Raw genomic sequence first — 20,291 nt, 5'->3', positions numbered from 1 at the left:
ATACAGGAGACAGGGTGGGAAGAGGTATAGTCAAAATAACCGTGGAAATCAGTATGTTTATAAAAGTTGTCTATTAGACAGTTTGGCTCTAGAAATGGAGACAGAGAAATTGAGAAAGGGGAGGGAGGTGTCAGAAATGGACCATATGAATTTAAGGGAGTTTAGAAGTTGCAGGCAAAGTTGATGAAATTGGCAAACTTAGCATGGGTGCATGACACAGCACCAATGCCATCATCAATGCAGTGCAGGAAGATTTGGGAAGTGAAGGCTTAGAACATGAACTGTTCTACATAGCCAATGAAAAAACAGGCATAGCTGAGGCTCATGCAGGTGTCCATAGCTACCCCTGGAGAAAGTGGGAGGAGTTGAAGGAGAAATTGTTGAGGGTTAGGTCCAATTCTACCAGATGGAGGAAGAGGATAGTAGTGGAACTGGTTGGGTCTTACATTAACAGGCACCGCAGCAATTCCAACTAATGCTCCTCATTACAAGCACCAGCCAACAGAGCATTAAATTTGAAGGAAAACGAAGCCTTACATATCAACTCTGAATGATCTACTAATCTTTTTACTTTGAGGCTGTGTAAAGGTCTACAATAGTTCTGAAATACAGGAGGGTAATTATGAAAAACAATCAGGGGTATTTTGATACTGAATCACAGTATTGTACTCCTTAACCAACAGAACAAAATACTGCCTGCTATGTTCAACCTTGATGGAAAGATAATGGGAAGGGAAAAGTCAAGTCACTTTTATTGTCATTTCAACCATAACTGCTGGTACAGTACATGAGACATTTTTCAGGACCATGGTGTTACATGACACAGTACAAAAACTAGACTGAACTACGTAAACAAACAACACAGAGAAAACTACACTAGACTACAGACCTACACAGGACTGTGTAAAGTGCACAAGAACAGTGCAGGCATTACAATAAATAATAAAAGGACAGTAGGGCAAGGTGTCAGTCCAGGCTCTGGGTATTGAGGAGTATGATAGCTTGGGGGAAGAAACTGTTACATAGTCTGGTTGTGAGAGCCCGAATGCTTCGGAGCCTTTTCCCACACAGCAGGAGGGAGAAGAGGTTGTATGAGGGGTGTGTGGGGTCCTTTCATAAAGCTGTTTCGTTTGCAGATGCAAAGAAAAAGAAATTAAGCTCAGAAGTTGAGATAAAATACAATTGTTCATTATACCCTTTAAAACCTACCAGAATGACTGCATCTCCAGGGGCTCTTTCTGACTCTGTTCTCGTAATTTGTGTACCTCTTTAGACGTTTTCTTCATAAGTCTTTGAACCTTATTCTCCTGTTTTTGTTGTTCTTTTGTTTGCTCTGCCTAATACAATGAGATGGCAGCATTTTTATGAATTTGCCTTTCAATTCTAAAGACAAATACACAGACTTTGCATGTGAAACATTGTGGAAGATAATGCACAAGAAAAAGTAGTATATTTCTTCCATAAAATACTAAAGACATTTGTTAATAAACACGGAAATGAGTTGTTGAAATAACTCAAAATCATACAGAAGTTCATAAAAATTTTAAAGTAAGTGAATTAGTTTAGTAGATTGATTTTCATATGAAATCATTTGTAAAACATCCAAATTAAAAGGCACATAGAGCAAAAAGCTATTATTGCTCAGCTGTTTCTTTGTTCTTCATGTGCCAACATACAGAACGTGTGGATGAAGATATAGGTAATGTCAAATTACATACAACCCTGTTCTCAAAATTAAATCACTGGCATACAATTAACACCCAGAATAAATCACACACAAGAACCCAAATCTTAGTTGGGACTAAGTCTGCACATGAGAATATTTTAAAAATTATTCATTAATTACTTGCAAATTTGTTTGAAACTCTTTTGGAGCACAGTTCAATTCATTCGGTGATCTAGAAAACTATAGATCTATCATAAATGGAGAGTTTGACAGCACCAATCTCGAGAGCCCTTTTTTTTTTGCTATTGACAGTGGGTGTTTCTGTACAGTTTTCTCTTTCAGCCTTCTGCACAGCCAACGGGAAATGAAGACTTGAACAATGTCTTAGAAGAGTCTGGAGCAAGCAGATCTCCTTGAATCTTTCAGCTATTACCTCTGACTACTTGAGTAGCAATGCATTTAGGAGCTAAGGTTTTCTAATGCAGTGATAACAGTAAGTCAAGCTCCAGCTAAGCACAGATGTGTAGAAATGATGGTGAAAGTTACTGCTAACTTGAACATTGCAGCATCTAGAGAGGGACTGATACATTTCACCTTACTGTTCATTAATGTTGACTGGATGTCACAAATCCTCTCTGCTCAAGAAGAGGAGTATTTATCATCATTGGAACAAGTTCCTTATAGCATCATTCCAATATTAATCTTGCTCCCACTTTGCTTCTGAGGGCTCCTGGGACCCCAGATGTGCAGATTGTTCCCTGAAGTCCCCCATTTCTTCAATCAATATATGTTTGCCTCCACTAATGAATTAAGTGACTGTTCCCATTTAAATGACATTAAGAATTGTAGCAAATTACAGCACTTGGTTCTTGTAGTAGCCATTTGCATCCCGGGAAAATAGCACTGGCTGTCCATTCTATCAGTGCCTCTTATCATCTTATATCCCCATCATTTCACCTCTCATTCTCCATTCCAGAGGAAATCCCCCAGCTCATTCAACCTTTCTTCATGAAATGTCTCCTAATCCAGGCAGCATCTTGGTAAATCTCCTTTCCATCCTCTCTCAAGCTTCCAAATCCTTCCTTAATTGAGGAGACCAGAACTAAACACAATACTCCAAGTGTAGTCCATCTAGTTTTATAGAGCTGCAACTTTATCTCACAGCTTTTGAACTTAATCCCTTGACAAATATAGACCAATTAAATGCCTTCTTAACCAACCTTTCAACTTACGCAAGAACTTTGAGTAATCTACGAATGTGGATCCCAAGACCCCTGTATTCCTTCATACTTGAAGGCAGAGTACAAAGTTAATCCTGCCATTAACCCTGTACTCTGCCTTGAAGTTTAACCTTCCAAAATGTATCACTTCACACTTTCTCAGACTGAACTCCATCTACCGCTCCTCAGCCCAACCCTGCATCCTATCACTGTCCCATTGTAACCTATAACAACCTTCTATATTATCCACAACACCATCAACCGCTGTGTCATCTACAAACTTACTAGCCCATATTGCTACTTCCTCAACTAAGTAATTTATAAAAATCACATTGAGTAGGGATTACTGAACAGCTCCCAGTAAAACATCATTGGTCACAAACCTCCAAGCAGAATACTCTCCATCTACTACCACCCCCCTGCCTTCTGTGGGCAGGCTGATTCTGAATTCATGCAGCCAAGTTTCTCTGGATCCTGTGCTTCCTGACTTTCTGAGTAAGCCTACCATGGAGAACCTGGTTAAATGCCACACTAAAATCCATATACAGCACATCCATTGTTCTACTTCCATTAACTTGTTTTGTCACTTTCTCAAAGAATTCTATCAGGCTCGTGAGGCATGACCTACCTCTCACAAAGCCATGCTGATTATCCCTAAACAAACTATGCTTCTCCAAATACTCATAAATCCTCTCTCTGAGAATTTTCTCCATTTGTTTGCCCACCACTAATATAAAGCTCAGTGGTCTATAATTCCCAGGATTATCTGTTTTTTTTTAACAAAGGAAATACATTTGACAGCCTCAGTCATCTGGTACTACTTCTGTGCCAGTGAGGATAGAAAGATCACCACCAAAGGCACAGCAATCTCTTCTCACAAAATGCTGGTGGAACGCAGCAGGCCAGGCAGCATCTATAGGGAGAGGAGCTGTCGACGTTTCGGGCTGAGACCTGAAACATCGACAGTGCTTCTCCCTATAGATGCTGCCTGGCCTGCTGCGTTCCACCAGCATTTTGTGTGTGTTGCTTGAATTTCCAGCATCTGCAGATTTCCTCATGTTAGCAATCTCTTCTCTCGCTTCCCATAGCTACCTGGGGTATATTCCAACCAGCTCTGGGGAACTATCTATCCAAATGTTTTTTCAAAAGTTCCAGCACATCCTCTTCTTAATGTCAACATGTTCCAGCCTGTTTTATATTGTCCTTACATTTGTCAATTGGTTTATTAAAATCTAACCTCTTTTCTAATTCATAATTGCTAAAACATTTGGAATTTCTCCAAAAATTCAAAGATTGTAAACTGTAATCTGTAATTACAAGCCTCAGTTTAACTTTAACAAGAGAATTTCAGTGCATATATTTTGAGGTAATTCCTTCTAATAACTGTACATAACTGGACTTTAAGTAATAGATTTTAATACTCTACCTGTTTTTCAATTTGCTTCAGCAAGGCTTGAAATCGCTCATCCTCCTTTACCCATTGAGGCAGTTCTGTCTCTCCTCTGGACTTGGCCTCATCAATTTGCTGTTTCAATTCCCGCAAGATATCCAGTTCTTGAGATAATCTGTTCTTTCTGGTTCTTGAAGCCTGCAGATCCAACTCCAAATCTAAAGAGGTCCGCACGAGTCTTTCTGATCCCACTCTTCTGATTGAAGGCTGAGAAAACAATAATTGTGCCTTAAATAACAATTGTTTCAATGGGACAATATGATGACATTTAACAATATGTTTCTGGATTGCTAATAAAGATAAAACAGCTTTAGCCCTATTGTGAGCTACTGTTTGACCATGTTATTATTAAGTATAGAAAACATTGAATAAGATGAACTAATTTTATTAGATGTATTCTAAAAAGGTTGCATCATATCAACCATCTACTCAATTCCTTTTACTATTCTGGAATTACTCTGGTGTCATCAAACGATCAGTAGCATTTCTTGTTATAAATGTATATCCTCATATGCCATAGATGCATTTTTCAGATTTTTGATCATCTTAAAGCTTACTGTTTTCGGCTTTCATGTATTAGATGACTTCTATTAGCTGGTTCCAAAACACAATAATGGTCTGAGTTTCTTTCAATAATATATCAGGAAAAAAGACAGAAAAAGTTTACACAGCAATTAATATTATTTTATGTTTCAATAAACATCCAGCATTTGTATTCAGTGCCATGTCACTCATGCACATTAATAATTATGTAAACATTTGCCTGCACTTTATGCTGCTGTGTATTTCCTGAGCAAAAATGGCTAAAATCTCTGTAGCAATGCTCTGCTTGGTACAAGGCTTTCTATGACGTAAACAACTTTGTGTACTGGTGAAAGAAATGATATCTGGAACAAAACCTACAGAAAACAACGGGGGGAAATAAAATAAAATGATAAGCAGTTTCGCCTCTGCTTCCACTTAACCAGTGTTTATAAATTTTGCTTCCAAATGATAAAATCATTCATCTGAGCTCTTCACAACCATTCTCTATTGAAACCAATGGAAAAAAGCTCCCTGCACTAGGTCTAACATTGCACAGGCCGTTTGAGTGGATTGCCTATATGAGGTAGTAGCAGGATTCTAACATAAGAAAATAGTCAAGAAAAGTCAGCATACTTTGAACTTACAAAAATTGCAAAATAGAATATTCATAAGATATTTTATGATTGTTTTCATTTTGATTTTTTTTGTCTTCTGTAATCCACTATATCTTTGCAGCTTTTTAGATGTGTTTCTACACTTGATTTATCACCGATACCAACCACTTAAATTTGCAACTTCATTACCAGCAGGGCTATGCACTAAACACAGAAGACAAGAGTTGGCAAACATCAGATAAAACTGAATGGCCTCCTCCTGTGTTGTAAGTAAATGTGAGAAATCGTTGCAGTTAGTTTTACAACTTTCAATCAAAATGATTAAAGAGGTGTGCAATTGCTTGTCTTGTTTTTTTTTCAAGTTCCTTAGGTCTGGGTTTCCTTATAGTAAAGCTGCTGACTTACACTCTCATAAATGAGTAATGTAAAATATTATGACAAATAAATGGGCAAGATCATTTAATAACGGAGTCTGTTTGCTATCTAGCCACAATAAATTATGAACCAGTTTTGTTTTTGTTGAAGTTCTTACCTCCTTGCCAGACTGATTTTGTGTGGTATGACTCTATTACTTTAAAGCACAAGAATACCATACTTTAATCCTAAACACAAGAGAATCTGAAGATGCTGGAAATCCAGAACAACACACACAAAATACTGGAGTAACTCAGCAAGTAAGGCAGGATCTATGGAGAGGAATAAACAGTTGATGTTTCAGGCCAAGACCCAATCCTGATAAAATATCAACTGTTTATCCATCACCACAGCTACTGTCTGACTTGCTAAGGCCTCCAGCATTTTGTACGTGATGCTTTAATCCTTACCATTTTCATTCGCAAACTACGGCGTTCCATGGCATTACGAACAAATGGAGACCTCTTGGACAATGTTGAGCTGTCACTGTCACTTCGATTTAGCTGAAAATAAAATCATTATTGTTTAATTATTAGCAACAAACTATAAAGAAGATTGCTCACTTGACACTTATTTTTCACATTAGGATGTCACAAAATAGTAAACATCAGATTAACCTGTATTTGAAATACCCACTGAATTTCAGTAAACATTTTCATGTTCAATACTTCACATATGGAGCATTTATTTTCTCTTATCAACAAAAGGTCCTATTCACTAAAAAACTATCTAAAATCACTTTCTTCAGTCTCCTTGCTGATCACCTTCATCCATTCACAATGTATGTAGCAGAATTCACAAAACACTATGAAAAAAACAGCTATGGAATAAAAATCCCCTTGCATAATTTACATGAGGGAAAAAAAAACAAAAAGCAAAATAAACAATAAATGTCAATTTTCGATAAGGGTCAGCATTGCAGAAAATTGTAACCACTCCATAGCATGGGGTGTACGTTCCTGCAAATTTGTATTAAATTGCCTGTGGTTTGGAAAGCATTAATCAGGCCTTTCACCACCCAAGTTAAAAGGAAATCTTGCCCCCAAAAATATTTGTAGTAAACATATTTAAATGCCAGTGCTTGAGGATATAAATATAAGATACCAAAATGTTTCCATATATTAAGAGTTAGAAAAATTGGAAGATTAAAAAATCTGATACTTCGCTTTGAAAAAAAATTATAGCCAAAATAATTAATTCAAATCTAAATAATAAAATATTAGAAATAAAGCCATTTTTTTTGCATCTAGCAATAATGATATGAGTCACCAAGGAATCATTGCATTTAATGTACTAATAGGAGCATTAGGGTTTGAATGATTATGGGTTCTGGCATGTTCTAGGTACCACTGATATCCCTTTGAAGAGTCCAATTTGATAAAGAATAACTTCAGAAGGGAGCAATAGATGAATCATCCTGCAAGAATGAGGTGGGTCAGTTGTAATGGATAAAATACTAGAATGATGTCATATGTTTGTAGTACTTACTGAAGCGCAAATGTGTCACAATACTGCTGCTCTTCAAAAGAAAAGAATCAAAAGTGCTGACCATTTTCACCATGGACTGTCAAGTGAAATGGGGAAGATGTGAGAACAGAAAAGGAATAAAAGATATAAAGCAAAGAAAGCAGGAAGACATAAGCTCAGGAAGGACAGAAGTTAAATGTCAAGGATTAAAATTAATTGTTTTCTTTTTCTGAATGGTTAGGAACTAAATCAAATAGAATCATTCCCTACCCGGCATACGTAGGAATTCTGTGCACCTGGAGAGAAAGTTTTTGAACGAATAATAGCATTGCTTCTCACAAATGGGCTCTGCTGAGTATTAGGAACTCTTCTATCTTTTGGACGCACTGCAGAAGTTGTTGCCACAGTCTCCTCTGTGCTGGTCTCCTTATCAACCTGTGGAAATTGTTCATAACTCAACCAATTTGGTCAATCATCAAGTACAATGCTGAAATTAGCCTTACTTTTTTTTTTACATGCACCAATATACTGTAGTGAAAAATGTCTTACAGCAATCTATTTCAATATGATAGGTACATCAAATCATGGCATTAATGCAGCATCTTTTAGAAATGGGAGAAAATAAGCTCAAATTGGTGACTACATTACCGTAGATTCCGGACTACAGAGCGCACCTGATTAAAAGCCGCACGCTCTAATTTTAGAAAGAAAATCAATTTTGTACTTGTACAAGCCGCACCAGATTTTAAGCCGCAGGTGTCCCACATTGTAATATGAGATACTTACACAGAAAGATATTACCCGTGAGGATTTTTTAACTTTTAATTAAATCCGTATGGTAACATAAACAAATATATATTGCAAATGCTTTTTTTTCGAACAGTGCCTGTAACACAGCTACTTTTAAATATACATACGTATCGGTAACACACAAATTACATTGCGTATACTTTTTTACTGAACAGTGCACGAACAACATTCCAATATCTCCTAACGACTGGTAAAAAAAATATATATACTGCAGCCTACCAGGAAAAGTTATTGATCGCCTTCTTCATCTTCCTCCTGCGCACTAAAACCATCAAAGTCCTCTTCTTCAGTGTCCGAATTGAATAAAACCTCAGGATCTCGTCACTCACTTCAGTTTCTTCGTTGTCGCTCTCACTTGAGCGCACGCGGTCCTCTTCAACACGCAGCAGTCCAGCCTTTCGAAACCCGCTGGTGATGGTGGATGTTGTGACACGGCTCCACACATTTAGGATCCACTGGCAGACTTGAGTTAAAGATGCTCTTCGCATGCGTCCTGTTTTGGTAAAGGATTTCTCGCCGCTCGTCATCCAAGCCTCCCACTCAACGCGCAGCGCCACTTTAAATGCCCGGTTCATGCTGATGTCCAGTGGCTGCAAATACTTCGTGGTTCCCCCAGGAATCACAGCTGGAATTGAGTTTGTACTCTTGATGGCAGCTTTCACTGAACTTTCATTGTCAGCCGCTTAAAAAATCACCATCGGTGGAAGCTTTAGTCCGGATGCTGTGCAGCTCAGAACACAAGTAAAATGCGTTCTCTCATGGCCACTTGTTTTCAGTGTGATGGACGAGTCACCTTTTTTATTAACAGTCCGAGTGAGAGGCAGGTCAAACGTCAAAGGTACTTCATCCATATTTATGTTATCATCTGGCCCGATGGAATTCTCCGCTATCTTTGTTTGAGTGAATGTGCGGAAGTTAGCAAGTTTTTCCTCGTGGTCGGGAGGGAGCTGCTGACACAGAGTCATGCGTACCCTGACGGACAGGCCTCTGCATCTCATAAATCTAAAACACCACGATGGCCCACCTCTAAAATCTTCGATTTTCATTTTGGTGGCGATTGCTTTAGCCTTCAGTCTGATCTGCACGGTGGAAACACCGCGGCCGCCTGCTCTCTGTGTGTTAACCCAGTCTTCAAGAAAGTTTTCAAGTTCGGGCCATCTGCTATGATTACCTCTGAAAGCTTTTGTCATCTTTTTGCATTGACTCAGTTCTTCATGCTGGCGTCTCCACCGTCTCAACATCGATTCATTTATGCCAAGATCATGTGCAGCAGCTCGATTTCCTTATTCAACCACCAGATTGATCGCCTTTAACTTAAAAGCTGCATCATATGCTTTTCTTCGAGTGTTTTCCATGTTGATGAGGGTGAGTACAAATGACTGATTTACAATAATTTAATTGTGAAAGTGCGCTTGATTTATCGTACAATTTCATTGGACCTCTGTGAACTACTGAACAATTTTATTGGTCTACTGTTACGAGGCAAAATGTTTTTGGCGGCATGAAAAAAAAAACATGCATTAGCCGCACCGTAGTATAGGCCGCAGTGTTGCCGCAGTGTTCAAAGCGTGGGAAAAAAGTAGCGGCTTATAGTCTGGAATTTACGGTAATTAACCACGATATTTTTTTACACATCACTATCAGTTTCTAACCCTCAAACACAACTCTAGCATACAACTGCATAAACTGCCCTCTCATGTACAAAACCCAGCTTTGAATGATTATCTGTTGTGCTTTTATGTTCATGACAATTCAATCACAAAATGCCAAAAATATCTCACACTCACATACAGTACCTTTCACTCACACTTAAACTAATTAGAAATCTTAAATATAAAAGCTAACAGTATTTATTAGTTACAAGGGCATTGTGGGGAGTTGGATCAAACAATTTTGCAGTTAAGTTTGAATTTAAAGTATTGATGTTATAAGAAAGGCAGCTTTTCACATGTGAGCAATAACTTCTTTGTTGTGTTAGTACACTCAGATTCAAATGAACGCTTCATCTAAAGTTAATTCTCTTTGCCCTTGTTTTGCTTATTAACCTTTTCTCTCAAATTAAACTCATTCATATTTGCTGCAAATCATAATAATCCAGTAACTGCCACAATTTATAGCAGCCATTAACTCAATCTGTAACAAGAGAAAATCTGTAGATGCTGGAAATGCAAGTGACACACACAAAATGCTGGAGGAACTCAGCAGGACAGGCAGCATCTATGGAAAAGAATATAATCGATGTTTCAGGCCGACATCCTTCAGCAGAATTGGTGAAGGGTCTCAGCCCAAAACATCGACTGTTTACTTTTTTCCATAGATGTTGCCTAGTCTGCTGGGCTGCTTCAGCATTTTGTGTGCGTAACTCAATCTGTTATAGTTTTGCAACCAGGCAACCTGCTCCCAATGTTAGCTTTCTTATTGGTAGTTACTGTAACTTGCATGACACATGCTGAGTTACTCAGAGAGATCTATTACACTTACCTTCACTGAAGTTACTGCTGTGACCGTTGACCAACTGCCAGTCTGTTCGCTGGCAGTATCAACATAGTTTTCATTTTCCCAAGGAACTCCTTCACTGTCCACTTCTTGATCTTCATTGTCAGCTGCTCCTTTCTTTCCAAAGTCACTTTCCCGTACTGGTTGCCTGGAAACAAAAAAGTACATGAAATACATTTGAAAATTTGTTCATATAGGTTTCTATTTATTTTTAAAACATGCTCCAATCTTTGGCAGTTTATATGCTTACACTCCCTCAAGGATCAGTGTTCATACTTTCCCTTTTCATATGAAGCTTTGAACTGCTTAATATCTGTAGATAATATCTTTAGATATTTAATTATGACATAAGATGCCAGTCAACTCATCAACCTATCCTGGCTCTGAACAGTTTTCCTTTTAGTCCAATTGTCCCACCTGTTTTCCACTCTCTCCAGGATACTTCTGCCATATACACAGAGTAGGGTTAAGTTAAAGTAGCTGATTAACTTGCAGCAAGTCTCTACATGGAAGATTGAAGCCCCCAGGGGAACTCATGCAGTCAAAGAACCTGACTCAGACCGCACCTGAGATCAAGATTTCTGAGATCAATTCATAGTTTGAACTCGTTTACAAACTCAATTCATAGTTTGACTTTATTTGCAATATTTCTGTTTGAAATTCATTAAGTTCATTGTATTCTGTCCCAAAAAGATTTCCACTTTAACCCTGGGCTGGTTTGAGTTGTTAATCTCAGGCAGATTATTTCCTTGGCTTTGGGGAATACAATGAAAGTGCGGGAGAAAGATAAAATACATCAGCTTCCATTCTTGCCTGCTACCCGAAAGTTTCTGCAAGTTGGATTTGTAGCTTCAGTGCTGTTCCATGATTATATAGTCAATTTATGTTGATTTAATCATAATAATTTGTACAAAATCTTGGCAGGCAGTTTGTTCAAATAGAACAGGACTTAGAGAATAGAAAGGGTAACTGCCAAGAACAAAAGAAAATCTATTCCATATAAAAAGTTGTAGCATATACAATTATTGAAAAGAATTTATAGCGTGTACCATTCGTCTTCAATACTTGATACATTTCTGTTGTTTTCTGGACTTTGTTCAACTGCCTCCAATTCTGAAGTTGTTTGTTCCAGAAGTGTACACACAGACTTCTACAAAAATAACACAATAGAATTTGAAAATAATATTGAACCTTTTCTTGTATTTGCATTGTTGACAGTCAGGGTGATTTACACAATCTCGGAAGAGAGACAGAAGCCTTAGGTCCATAAACCTATATTAATTAATGCTTGATGAATAAAGACACTACATACAGTATAGTACTGTACAAAAATCTTTGGTACATATATATAGCTAGGGTGCCTAAGACTTTCCTATAGTACTTTAATAATTTTATGTATTGCTTTGTACTGCTGCTGCTACTGCAAAAAGTCATGACATATGTGAGTGATGATACACTTGATTCTGATATGGGGTCTCTATTGTGGATAGAGAGTGGAAAGGGGGCAGGGAGAGGGAATCATGGTTGGAAAAAGTAAAAAGGAGAGCAGAGGGAACATTCTGTAATGATCAATAAACCGATTCTTTGGAAGCAAATGACCTGCCTGGTATCTCAAGGCTGGGTGCGTATGTATCCGTGTCACCCCTCCCCCCCACCCCCGCCCCAGGCACTCCACCGCCACTTGTCACATACCCCTCCCCAGCACTCCACCCTTGCCATTCTCAACATCCTTTGCTCCCACCAGATTTACAAACCCGCACTTTGCTCCACGTTGACAAATACAGTACTGTGCAAAAATTTTAGCACACCCTAGCTATATATATGTGCTGCAGCACTGAATTTTTGTGAGTATTACAAATCACAACTACTTTTGCAAAGAAAGAAGGAAAATGGGATTATAGTAACTCGGGATTTAGTGGGAGCATCCTGTGAATGCATGTTTGAGTCTGCAATTATAGTGCACACTAACAACTGGTCTCTTTAATAACTGCCAAAGATGCAGTGTTTTATTAGCTGTCTGCAGGGAGGGTGTTATTTTCTGCTGCAGAATGATTTCATAAGTCAATACTATAGAATATCAAGAAAAAAACTTGCAGTTCTACAAACTTCTACAGGTATAGTGTTGCAAATATCCTGACTGGTTGCATCATGGTCTAGTATGGCAATTTGAAAATGCAGCTACACAGGAAGCTTCAGAGAATAGTTCACTCAGCCCAATATATCATAAGCACATCCAACACAAAAGACTTTTGATATAACACTGAAATACAAGGTTATGTCATCACTGGGCAAAGAGAGGCTGGATCCTACGTAAAAGCACCCCATACACTTTGAAAGGTATGTTGGTCAAGGATGCCACACAAGTGAGCATTAGTACTTTTTACACAGAATATGTTAACCTAAGGATTCCAAGAAATATATGTTGGTCAAGAATGCCACACAAGTGAGCATTAGTACTTTTTACACAGAATATGTTAACCTAAGGATTCCAAGAAAATATAGACTTGAAAACACTATTAAAGTATAGATTGGGTAAGTATGAACGTAAAGAAAGCCTTGCATTATTTTCTATTTCTTGTACATTATTTTTGAGTAAAGTTTACTTTTGAAATAAAAAAATGTGATTGGCTCTTAAAAGCACCCTTAAAAGGCATATTACCTGCTAAACATGAAATACTGTAGATGATTTGCTATAAAATAAATGGATCTGAACCACAATCAAAACCTCTGTGTGTCAGTACAACTAAACTATTCTTCAAAGATTTAACATACTTTTTCTCTTGTACTGTGATTAGTATCTGATTGAAGAACAGCTTCATCTTGTGCATGATGCTTTATGTTTTGCTCTTGTAGATAATGGTGATTAAGGAGGTTATACCAGTGTGTTGATTTCTCTCCAGATCTATTCACATTTGCCAAGCTGATCTGAGCACCACCCTGTTAAAATTTAAATAAATTATTATTCAAGGCTTAGGAGTGTAATTAAAGTGCAAACAAAAAAAAATCACATGAAACAAAAGAAAGTTTTATTACTAAGAACCATTGCAAATATCTCTATTCATAGTGTTGTGAATAAAATAAAAAAATCCTACTTTTACAATTGAAGTTGTATTTCTTAACAATATATACTTTTGCTGACATTGAATGGATAAGAAAAAGCCAATTTATTTAGTTTATTTTGGCTTAATTTGGATCAGTACACAGACAGTCCCTGGAATATATATGATTTCAGTTCCTGAATACTACCTTTAATCAGAAACATTCTTTCCCATTGCTACCTATATGCTCTACATACACATTACTATATTTCTTTCATTTCATCAAATCCCTACACATGAGAAAAAAAAATCCCTGATTAGGAAGTGGGAATCTGCCTCTATTCGATACTTTAAATCTTTATTTACTAATTTTAAAACTATTAAATAATGCATAAAGTTATCTTCCTGGACAACTCCAGCAGCTTGTTCAAAACCGGTGACCTCCACCACAAATAATGAAAAGGGCTTCAGGTGCACGGTAATGCCGGACCCAAAGGTTTCCTTACAAATAGTAGACCACACTGAACTGGAAATATATTTTCATTCCTTCATTCACAAACAAGAGAAAATCTGCATATGCTGAAAATCCAGCTGACTGTACTCTTTTACATAGAAGCTGCCCAGCCTGCTGAGTTCCTCCAGCACTTTGTGTGTGTTGCTTCATTCCTTTATTGTTGTCCAAATCTTGGAACTCACTCCTCAGCAACACGAGTTCTCCATATTTTAAATGGTGGATCACCTTCGTCTTCTCATGGTGATGCATGATAAAAGCAAGCTTTCCCAGGGAAACCCCCATTACATAAAAAAAGATCGGTAAATTAAAAGGGAACAGAAGATGTACAAACATCATCTGGACAATTCCTAATACAGCAAATTATAAAACAATGTAATGCGTTTCTAGATTTAATATTATATACATTTACTAACCAAACACTCCTCCCGGTGAGATTTATCCACAGAACAAACATCAACTCGCAGAGTCTTCTGACGCAACGCAGAAAAGGAAATAGTGACCCAAAAAACTTCATTGTACATCACACTTTCAGCAGTAACTAGAGCCTTGGTGCGGAAGAGACAACTTGCATTTTCAGAGCATGGAAGCACAGCCACTCGGATATATCTGCACAAAAGAAAAATCAGGTCAGATTTCACTAGATAAAACAATACCATTATTTAAAGAAGGAATTGTTCATCATTGGTTTCCCTAACTCTAGGCTGGTGGAATATGAACTTGGTGTTAAATAGAGAGATGGAAGGTACTTGTCTAGCTGTAGTACACCAAGTATGTTCATAGACTCAGCTTTCTAAGCATAGTAATTAGGAAGATGGAATCTGTTTTGTCAGGTGTTAATTAAAAAATAGGTTCTGGTTCCATATTTTGTTCGTCTTTTTGGTCCCACAAATCAACAAAATACCACAAAAAAATGTCATTCAATAATCTGTTATGTCTACAGGAATAAAGAACAAAAAAAAATCAAGTGTATTCTCTATCTAAAATATTCTCTTAAATGTTACCCTTTCAGTTGACTTAATCAGTTCTTCAGTCAGTTTTACCTACTTATTTTGCTGCAAATGCGGTGCTCAACTTACACTCAACCTAATTGCAAAATTTTTTTCCTACTTACATAGTCTGGTTCTGTGGTATTATGAGTGCTGCTGGATTGCTCAACTGAATAATAAATACTGCAAATCTTTTGCTTTTATCATCATACCTGCAAGAATAAAGGTTCCTGTTAGAGAAATCACATACCAAAAATTACCTGAATAAAGCCTAAAAAAGAATCAGCATTTAATTCTGAGCCAAGAAGCAAAGCAGCTTGAATAGTTTAATAAAGGCTTTCAATGGTATCTCTTATCTATCAAATTTTTCCAACTTTTCAGCAAGACCTTTATTTTGCCCCTTAATCCCAATTATACAATTCCAAATACTATTTTCAGAATTATCTTTTGGTTCAATTCAATCTTTACAAATGAGAAGCTCAATTCAGTTTAAAAAAAAACAAACAGCAAATATTTTTAAATGTTTTAATAAACTTAAGAACAACTCAAATCTTACTTCATTCCTATCTGGAGTCTGGAAGCACCCAGTGCTTCTATTTCATCCTCAAAAAGTGCATCCTCTGTCTCACATAACCTATAGAGTTGGAGTAAAAGAAGTAAAATTACACAGATATATTTGCTTGCCAAGGTAATATTTTGCTTTTTATTCAGGAATTGTATTTGAATTCTAATCAATTTTGGTGGAATGGGTAATTTATGGAGTAGAATTTGGAAATGTATATTGAAACAGTCCTTAAATGAAAAGCTGTAAAAAAAACCCCAAAAAAACTAAGGCACAAATGTCTACACAGTTTCAGAAGAGTACATCATCCCAAGTATTCATTGCGCTGGGATACAGAGTTACAAACCATGGCGTGATACAAAAGGTGAAGTGAATGCTGATATGACTGTAAGATTATGAATTTATAAAGCAGGGGAAAAGTTTTCTGGCAGCGGAGAAATCAATTGGGGTCTAAGAAAGGGAAAATCAATTTGTCATAATTGGGAGAAGAGAATTAGGCTTATTATTAATAATTACCATTTAGCCATTAAAATATAAAATGTACTGAAAGGCATATGGGCAACCGTAAATCTGTATGGACATACATACAGTTTTCTAATCTCTCTTAAATGAATAACGGAGAAAATCCTAAAACAAAATAGCCATAAAAATGACAACTTTAGATGAGGTTCATATTTAAACACCAGCATGCAATTTTCAAAAAATATAAGCAGAAAAATTGCAATTAAGAACATTTGTATAGTGTTATGAATGCACCACAGCTCTGAGGGGCCGAAGGGTGCAGGGGAGCCCCCTCCTTTGTGAGAATCGTAAGAGCATTATTGGGTTGTGTCAGAGGACCCAGGAAATGAGAGAGAGAGAGACCTGGCCATTGTCTCCTAGAGACCACATTTGTTGATTGGGGGCTATGCTACGTGCAAGCCCTCGGGCAAAGTGGGCTGGCTGAGAGAGGGATTGCATCATCCCAACCTGATTGACATCTGAGACCCCGTGAGGAAGTATAAAAGAGGGTCTGGGGGAACAACCCCTTTCAGACGCACCAGAAGAAAAGCTAGCGATCCCATAATAGCGGGAAGCCATTTGAAGGAAGCCACGTGCGTTCGGTTCCCTTGCCTGGGGGCTGGTGTCTGGTACCACAGAAAACGACTTGGAACTAACAACGGAGAACCCACTCCCCCAACGCAACGGATTGGCCTCATAAAAGTCCTGGGCAAGTTTAAAACCGTCTCTCTTAAACCCAAATAGCTGCAGCTTGAAAGGACAGTGACTTTTACCTTTCCATCAGACAATACAATATCCCCTAGACAAACGATAGAGCTATTGCTTAATTGATGATTATTATTATACCCGCGTTTTTAGATTGAGTATTGACGACGTATTTTATCTGAATGTCTGTATTAATCTTATTTTTGTGCCCCTTTGCAAATAAAGACTTTTAAAAATAGTACCATCAGACTTCAACAGGCCTCTCTATCTTTGTGGTAAGTGACCCAGTTACGGGGTTCGTAACAATAGAAAATTATTTTTGTAATAATTAATTGCAAACATCTATTTGATATTTGTATGTAAGTTAGGTAGTTATCAAAATCAGAACCAGGTTTATTATCACCGGAATGTGTTAAATTTGTTAACTTAGTAGCAGCAGTTCAATGCAATACATAATATAGAAAGGTAAAAACAAATAAGTAAAGCAATTACAGTAAGTATATAATTAAATAGACAAAAAAAGTGCAAAAAAGGAATTTAAATAAATGAATGAATGAATGAATGAATGAATAAATAAATAAATAAATAAATAAAGTGAGGTGGTGTTCATGGGTTCTCTGCCCATTTAGGAATCATATGGCAGAGGGGAAGAAGCTGTTATTGAATCGCTGAATGTGTGCTTTTGGGCTTCTGTACCTCCTTCCTGAGTTATTTTATATTCTGTTCATGTATTGTTTTTTTGCAGACAGCAAATGATAGGCTTCATGGCCAAAACAAAAGGGTTTTCCAAGAACACAAAGAGAAATTAGGGTAACCAAAAACTTATGTTTTAAAAGTTCAGTCAGAAATGGACAGAAAATACACGGTGTACCTTTTCACAGCTTCATATACTCCACTATCACCTGCTACTGACTCGTCTGATACTGCTGCTGAAACACAAGCAATTTTGGGATGCAGAACTGCTCCAGTCATTTCTGTTTGAGTGCTGGCATCTAAAAAATAAAGTAACAGGGATTAAAATGAATTTATGTCATTTTCCTTTTCTCAAAAGGCTTATAATTACTTTCTGGTAAAAACAGCAATAGAAAGATAAATACAATTCCTGGAAAACTGTAGCAAAGTGAGAAAGTGCTCTAATTAACTGCTTTAAATAAAAGCACATCTACCTGCAACAATTTCTTAATCTAGTGAACAACTATTAATGGAAAGACTTTCAGAGTAAAGGTTAGGATTCAAACTGAAATAGTTTAACTGATGACTGCTGTCATGATTCTTCAGTGAAAAGCTCAAAATGACAATCTTAGCAGTTTTCATACCAAATCTTAACATTTTTCCAAATGTGTGTGCATTGAACATACCAGCAGTAAGTAAAATAAACACACCAGAGTGTAATATACACTGGCATGGATTTTGACCAATCCAAGGTTTTAAGCAAACCTAGCAAGAAGATTCGTCCATCCTAACCATAAAGATGCAATGTTCTCATGATTCAGCATGGAGAACTGTGCAAGTAACTTTTCCATTTAAGATAGGTGATAAATGGAAATCAAGGAACAATATAAGTGTTAATAATAATAAATATTAAGACAAAGGATTTAATATGTTGTAGAGTTTTAGTTGATTAGAAAGAGTCAGCCTCTGTCTACAAAAGATCAGTCTCGTATAAACTGGACAGAAATTTTGCAGATCATGAGATACAAAGTAACATTTATAAAGCCCTTAGAGTCATTGGCAGGAGCAGAATTGTATTCAATTACAGGATGCAACCTCATGACCCAGCAAATCCCTTGCTCTATCATTTTCACTAAGCCAGGGGACCAACCTGGTTTAAAGGAACAAAAGAGCATGCAAACACCAAGATGTCACTGAGATGTCAAGCTGGCTAAGATACATGTCAGTCTGAGAATTAAATCGAAACTTAACCATACAACCATATAACAACTACAGCACAGAAACAGGCCATCTCAGCCCTTCTAGTCCGTGCTGAACGCTTACTCTCACCTAGTCCCACTGACCTGCACTCAGCCCATAACTGTTCATTCCTTTCCTGTCCATATACCTATCCAATTTTTTAAAAAATGACAATATCCAACCTGCCTCTACCACTTCTACTGGAAGCTCGTTCCACACAGCTACCACTCTCTGAGTAAAGAAATTCCCCCTCATGTTACCCCTAAACTTTTGCCCCCTAACTTTCAACTCATGTCCTCTTGTTTGAAGCTCCCCTCCTCTCTATGGAAAAAAACCTATCCACGTCAACTCTATCTATCCCCTCATAATTTTAAATACCTCTATCAAGTCCCCCCTCAACCTTCTATGCTCCAAAGAATAAAGACCTAACTTGTTCAACTCTGTAACTTAGGTGCTGAAACCCAGGTAACATTCTAGTAAATCTACTCTGTACTCCTATACTCAATGCTCTGATTTATAAAGGTCAACGTACCAAAAGCTTTCTTCACCACCCTATCCACATGAGATTCCACCTTCAGGAAACTTTGCACCATTATTCCTAGATCACTCTGTTCTACTGCATTCTTCAATGCCCTACCATTTACCATGTATGTACTATTTTGATTAGTCCTACCAAAATGTAGCACCTCACACTTATCAGCATTAGAGTCCATCTGCCATCTTTCAGCACACTCTTCTAACTGGCCTAAATCTCTCTGCAAGCTTTGAAAACCTCCTTCATTATCCATAACGCCACCTATCTTAGTATCATCTGCATACTTACTAATCCAATTTACCACCCCATTATCCAGATCATTAATGTATATGACAAACAACATTGGACCCAATACAGATCCCTGAGGCACACCACTAGTCACTGGCCTCCAACCTGATAAATAGTTATCTACCACTACTCTCTGGCATCTCCCATTCAGCCACTGTTGAATCCATTTTACTACTTCAATATTAATACCTAACGATTGAACCTTCCAAACTAACCTTCCATGCGGAACCTTGTCAAAGGCCTTACTCAAGTCCATATTGACAACCCTCATCAACTTTTCTCGTAACCTCTTCAAAAAATTTAATAAGATTTGTCAAACATGACCTTCCACACACAAATCCATGTTGACTGTTCCTAATCAGACGATGTCTATCCAGATAATTATATATACCATCTCTAAGAATACTTTCCATTAATTTACCCACCACTGATGTCAAACTTACAGGCCTATAATTGCTAGGTTTACTCTTAGAACACTTTTTAAACAATGGAACAACATGAGGAATACGCCAATCCTCCGGCACCATCCCCGTTTCTAATGACATTTGAAATATTTCTGTCAGAGCCCCTGCTATTTCTACACTAACTT

General features: G+C 37.4%; 1 protein-coding gene across 1 annotated transcript in view; it reads right to left on the bottom strand.

Annotated features, from left to right (window-relative positions):
• wwc1 (WW and C2 domain containing 1) overlaps positions 1-20,291 on the bottom strand; it is a 115,994-nt gene that overhangs the window by 9,140 nt on the left and 86,563 nt on the right. Inside the window, exons 12-22 of the mRNA XM_059990529.1 lie at positions 17,840-17,960; positions 15,757-15,834; positions 15,326-15,412; positions 14,628-14,820; positions 13,435-13,599; positions 11,712-11,812; positions 10,648-10,810; positions 7,627-7,791; positions 6,300-6,392; positions 4,313-4,543; positions 1,210-1,337 (exon numbers count right to left, since the gene is read on the bottom strand). Coding sequence (XP_059846512.1) covers positions 1,210-1,337; positions 4,313-4,543; positions 6,300-6,392; positions 7,627-7,791; positions 10,648-10,810; positions 11,712-11,812; positions 13,435-13,599; positions 14,628-14,820; positions 15,326-15,412; positions 15,757-15,834; positions 17,840-17,960 — 1,525 coding nt within the window. The remainder of the gene's footprint in view (positions 1-1,209; positions 1,338-4,312; positions 4,544-6,299; positions 6,393-7,626; positions 7,792-10,647; positions 10,811-11,711; positions 11,813-13,434; positions 13,600-14,627; positions 14,821-15,325; positions 15,413-15,756; positions 15,835-17,839; positions 17,961-20,291) is intronic.

The sequence above is a fragment of the Hypanus sabinus genome, chromosome 15, assembly GCF_030144855.1.
Source record: "Hypanus sabinus isolate sHypSab1 chromosome 15, sHypSab1.hap1, whole genome shotgun sequence".
Lineage (NCBI taxonomy): Eukaryota > Metazoa > Chordata > Chondrichthyes > Myliobatiformes > Dasyatidae > Hypanus > Hypanus sabinus.
Note: the sequence above shows the minus strand (reverse complement) of the source record. Positions and strands in the feature narration are given on the sequence as shown.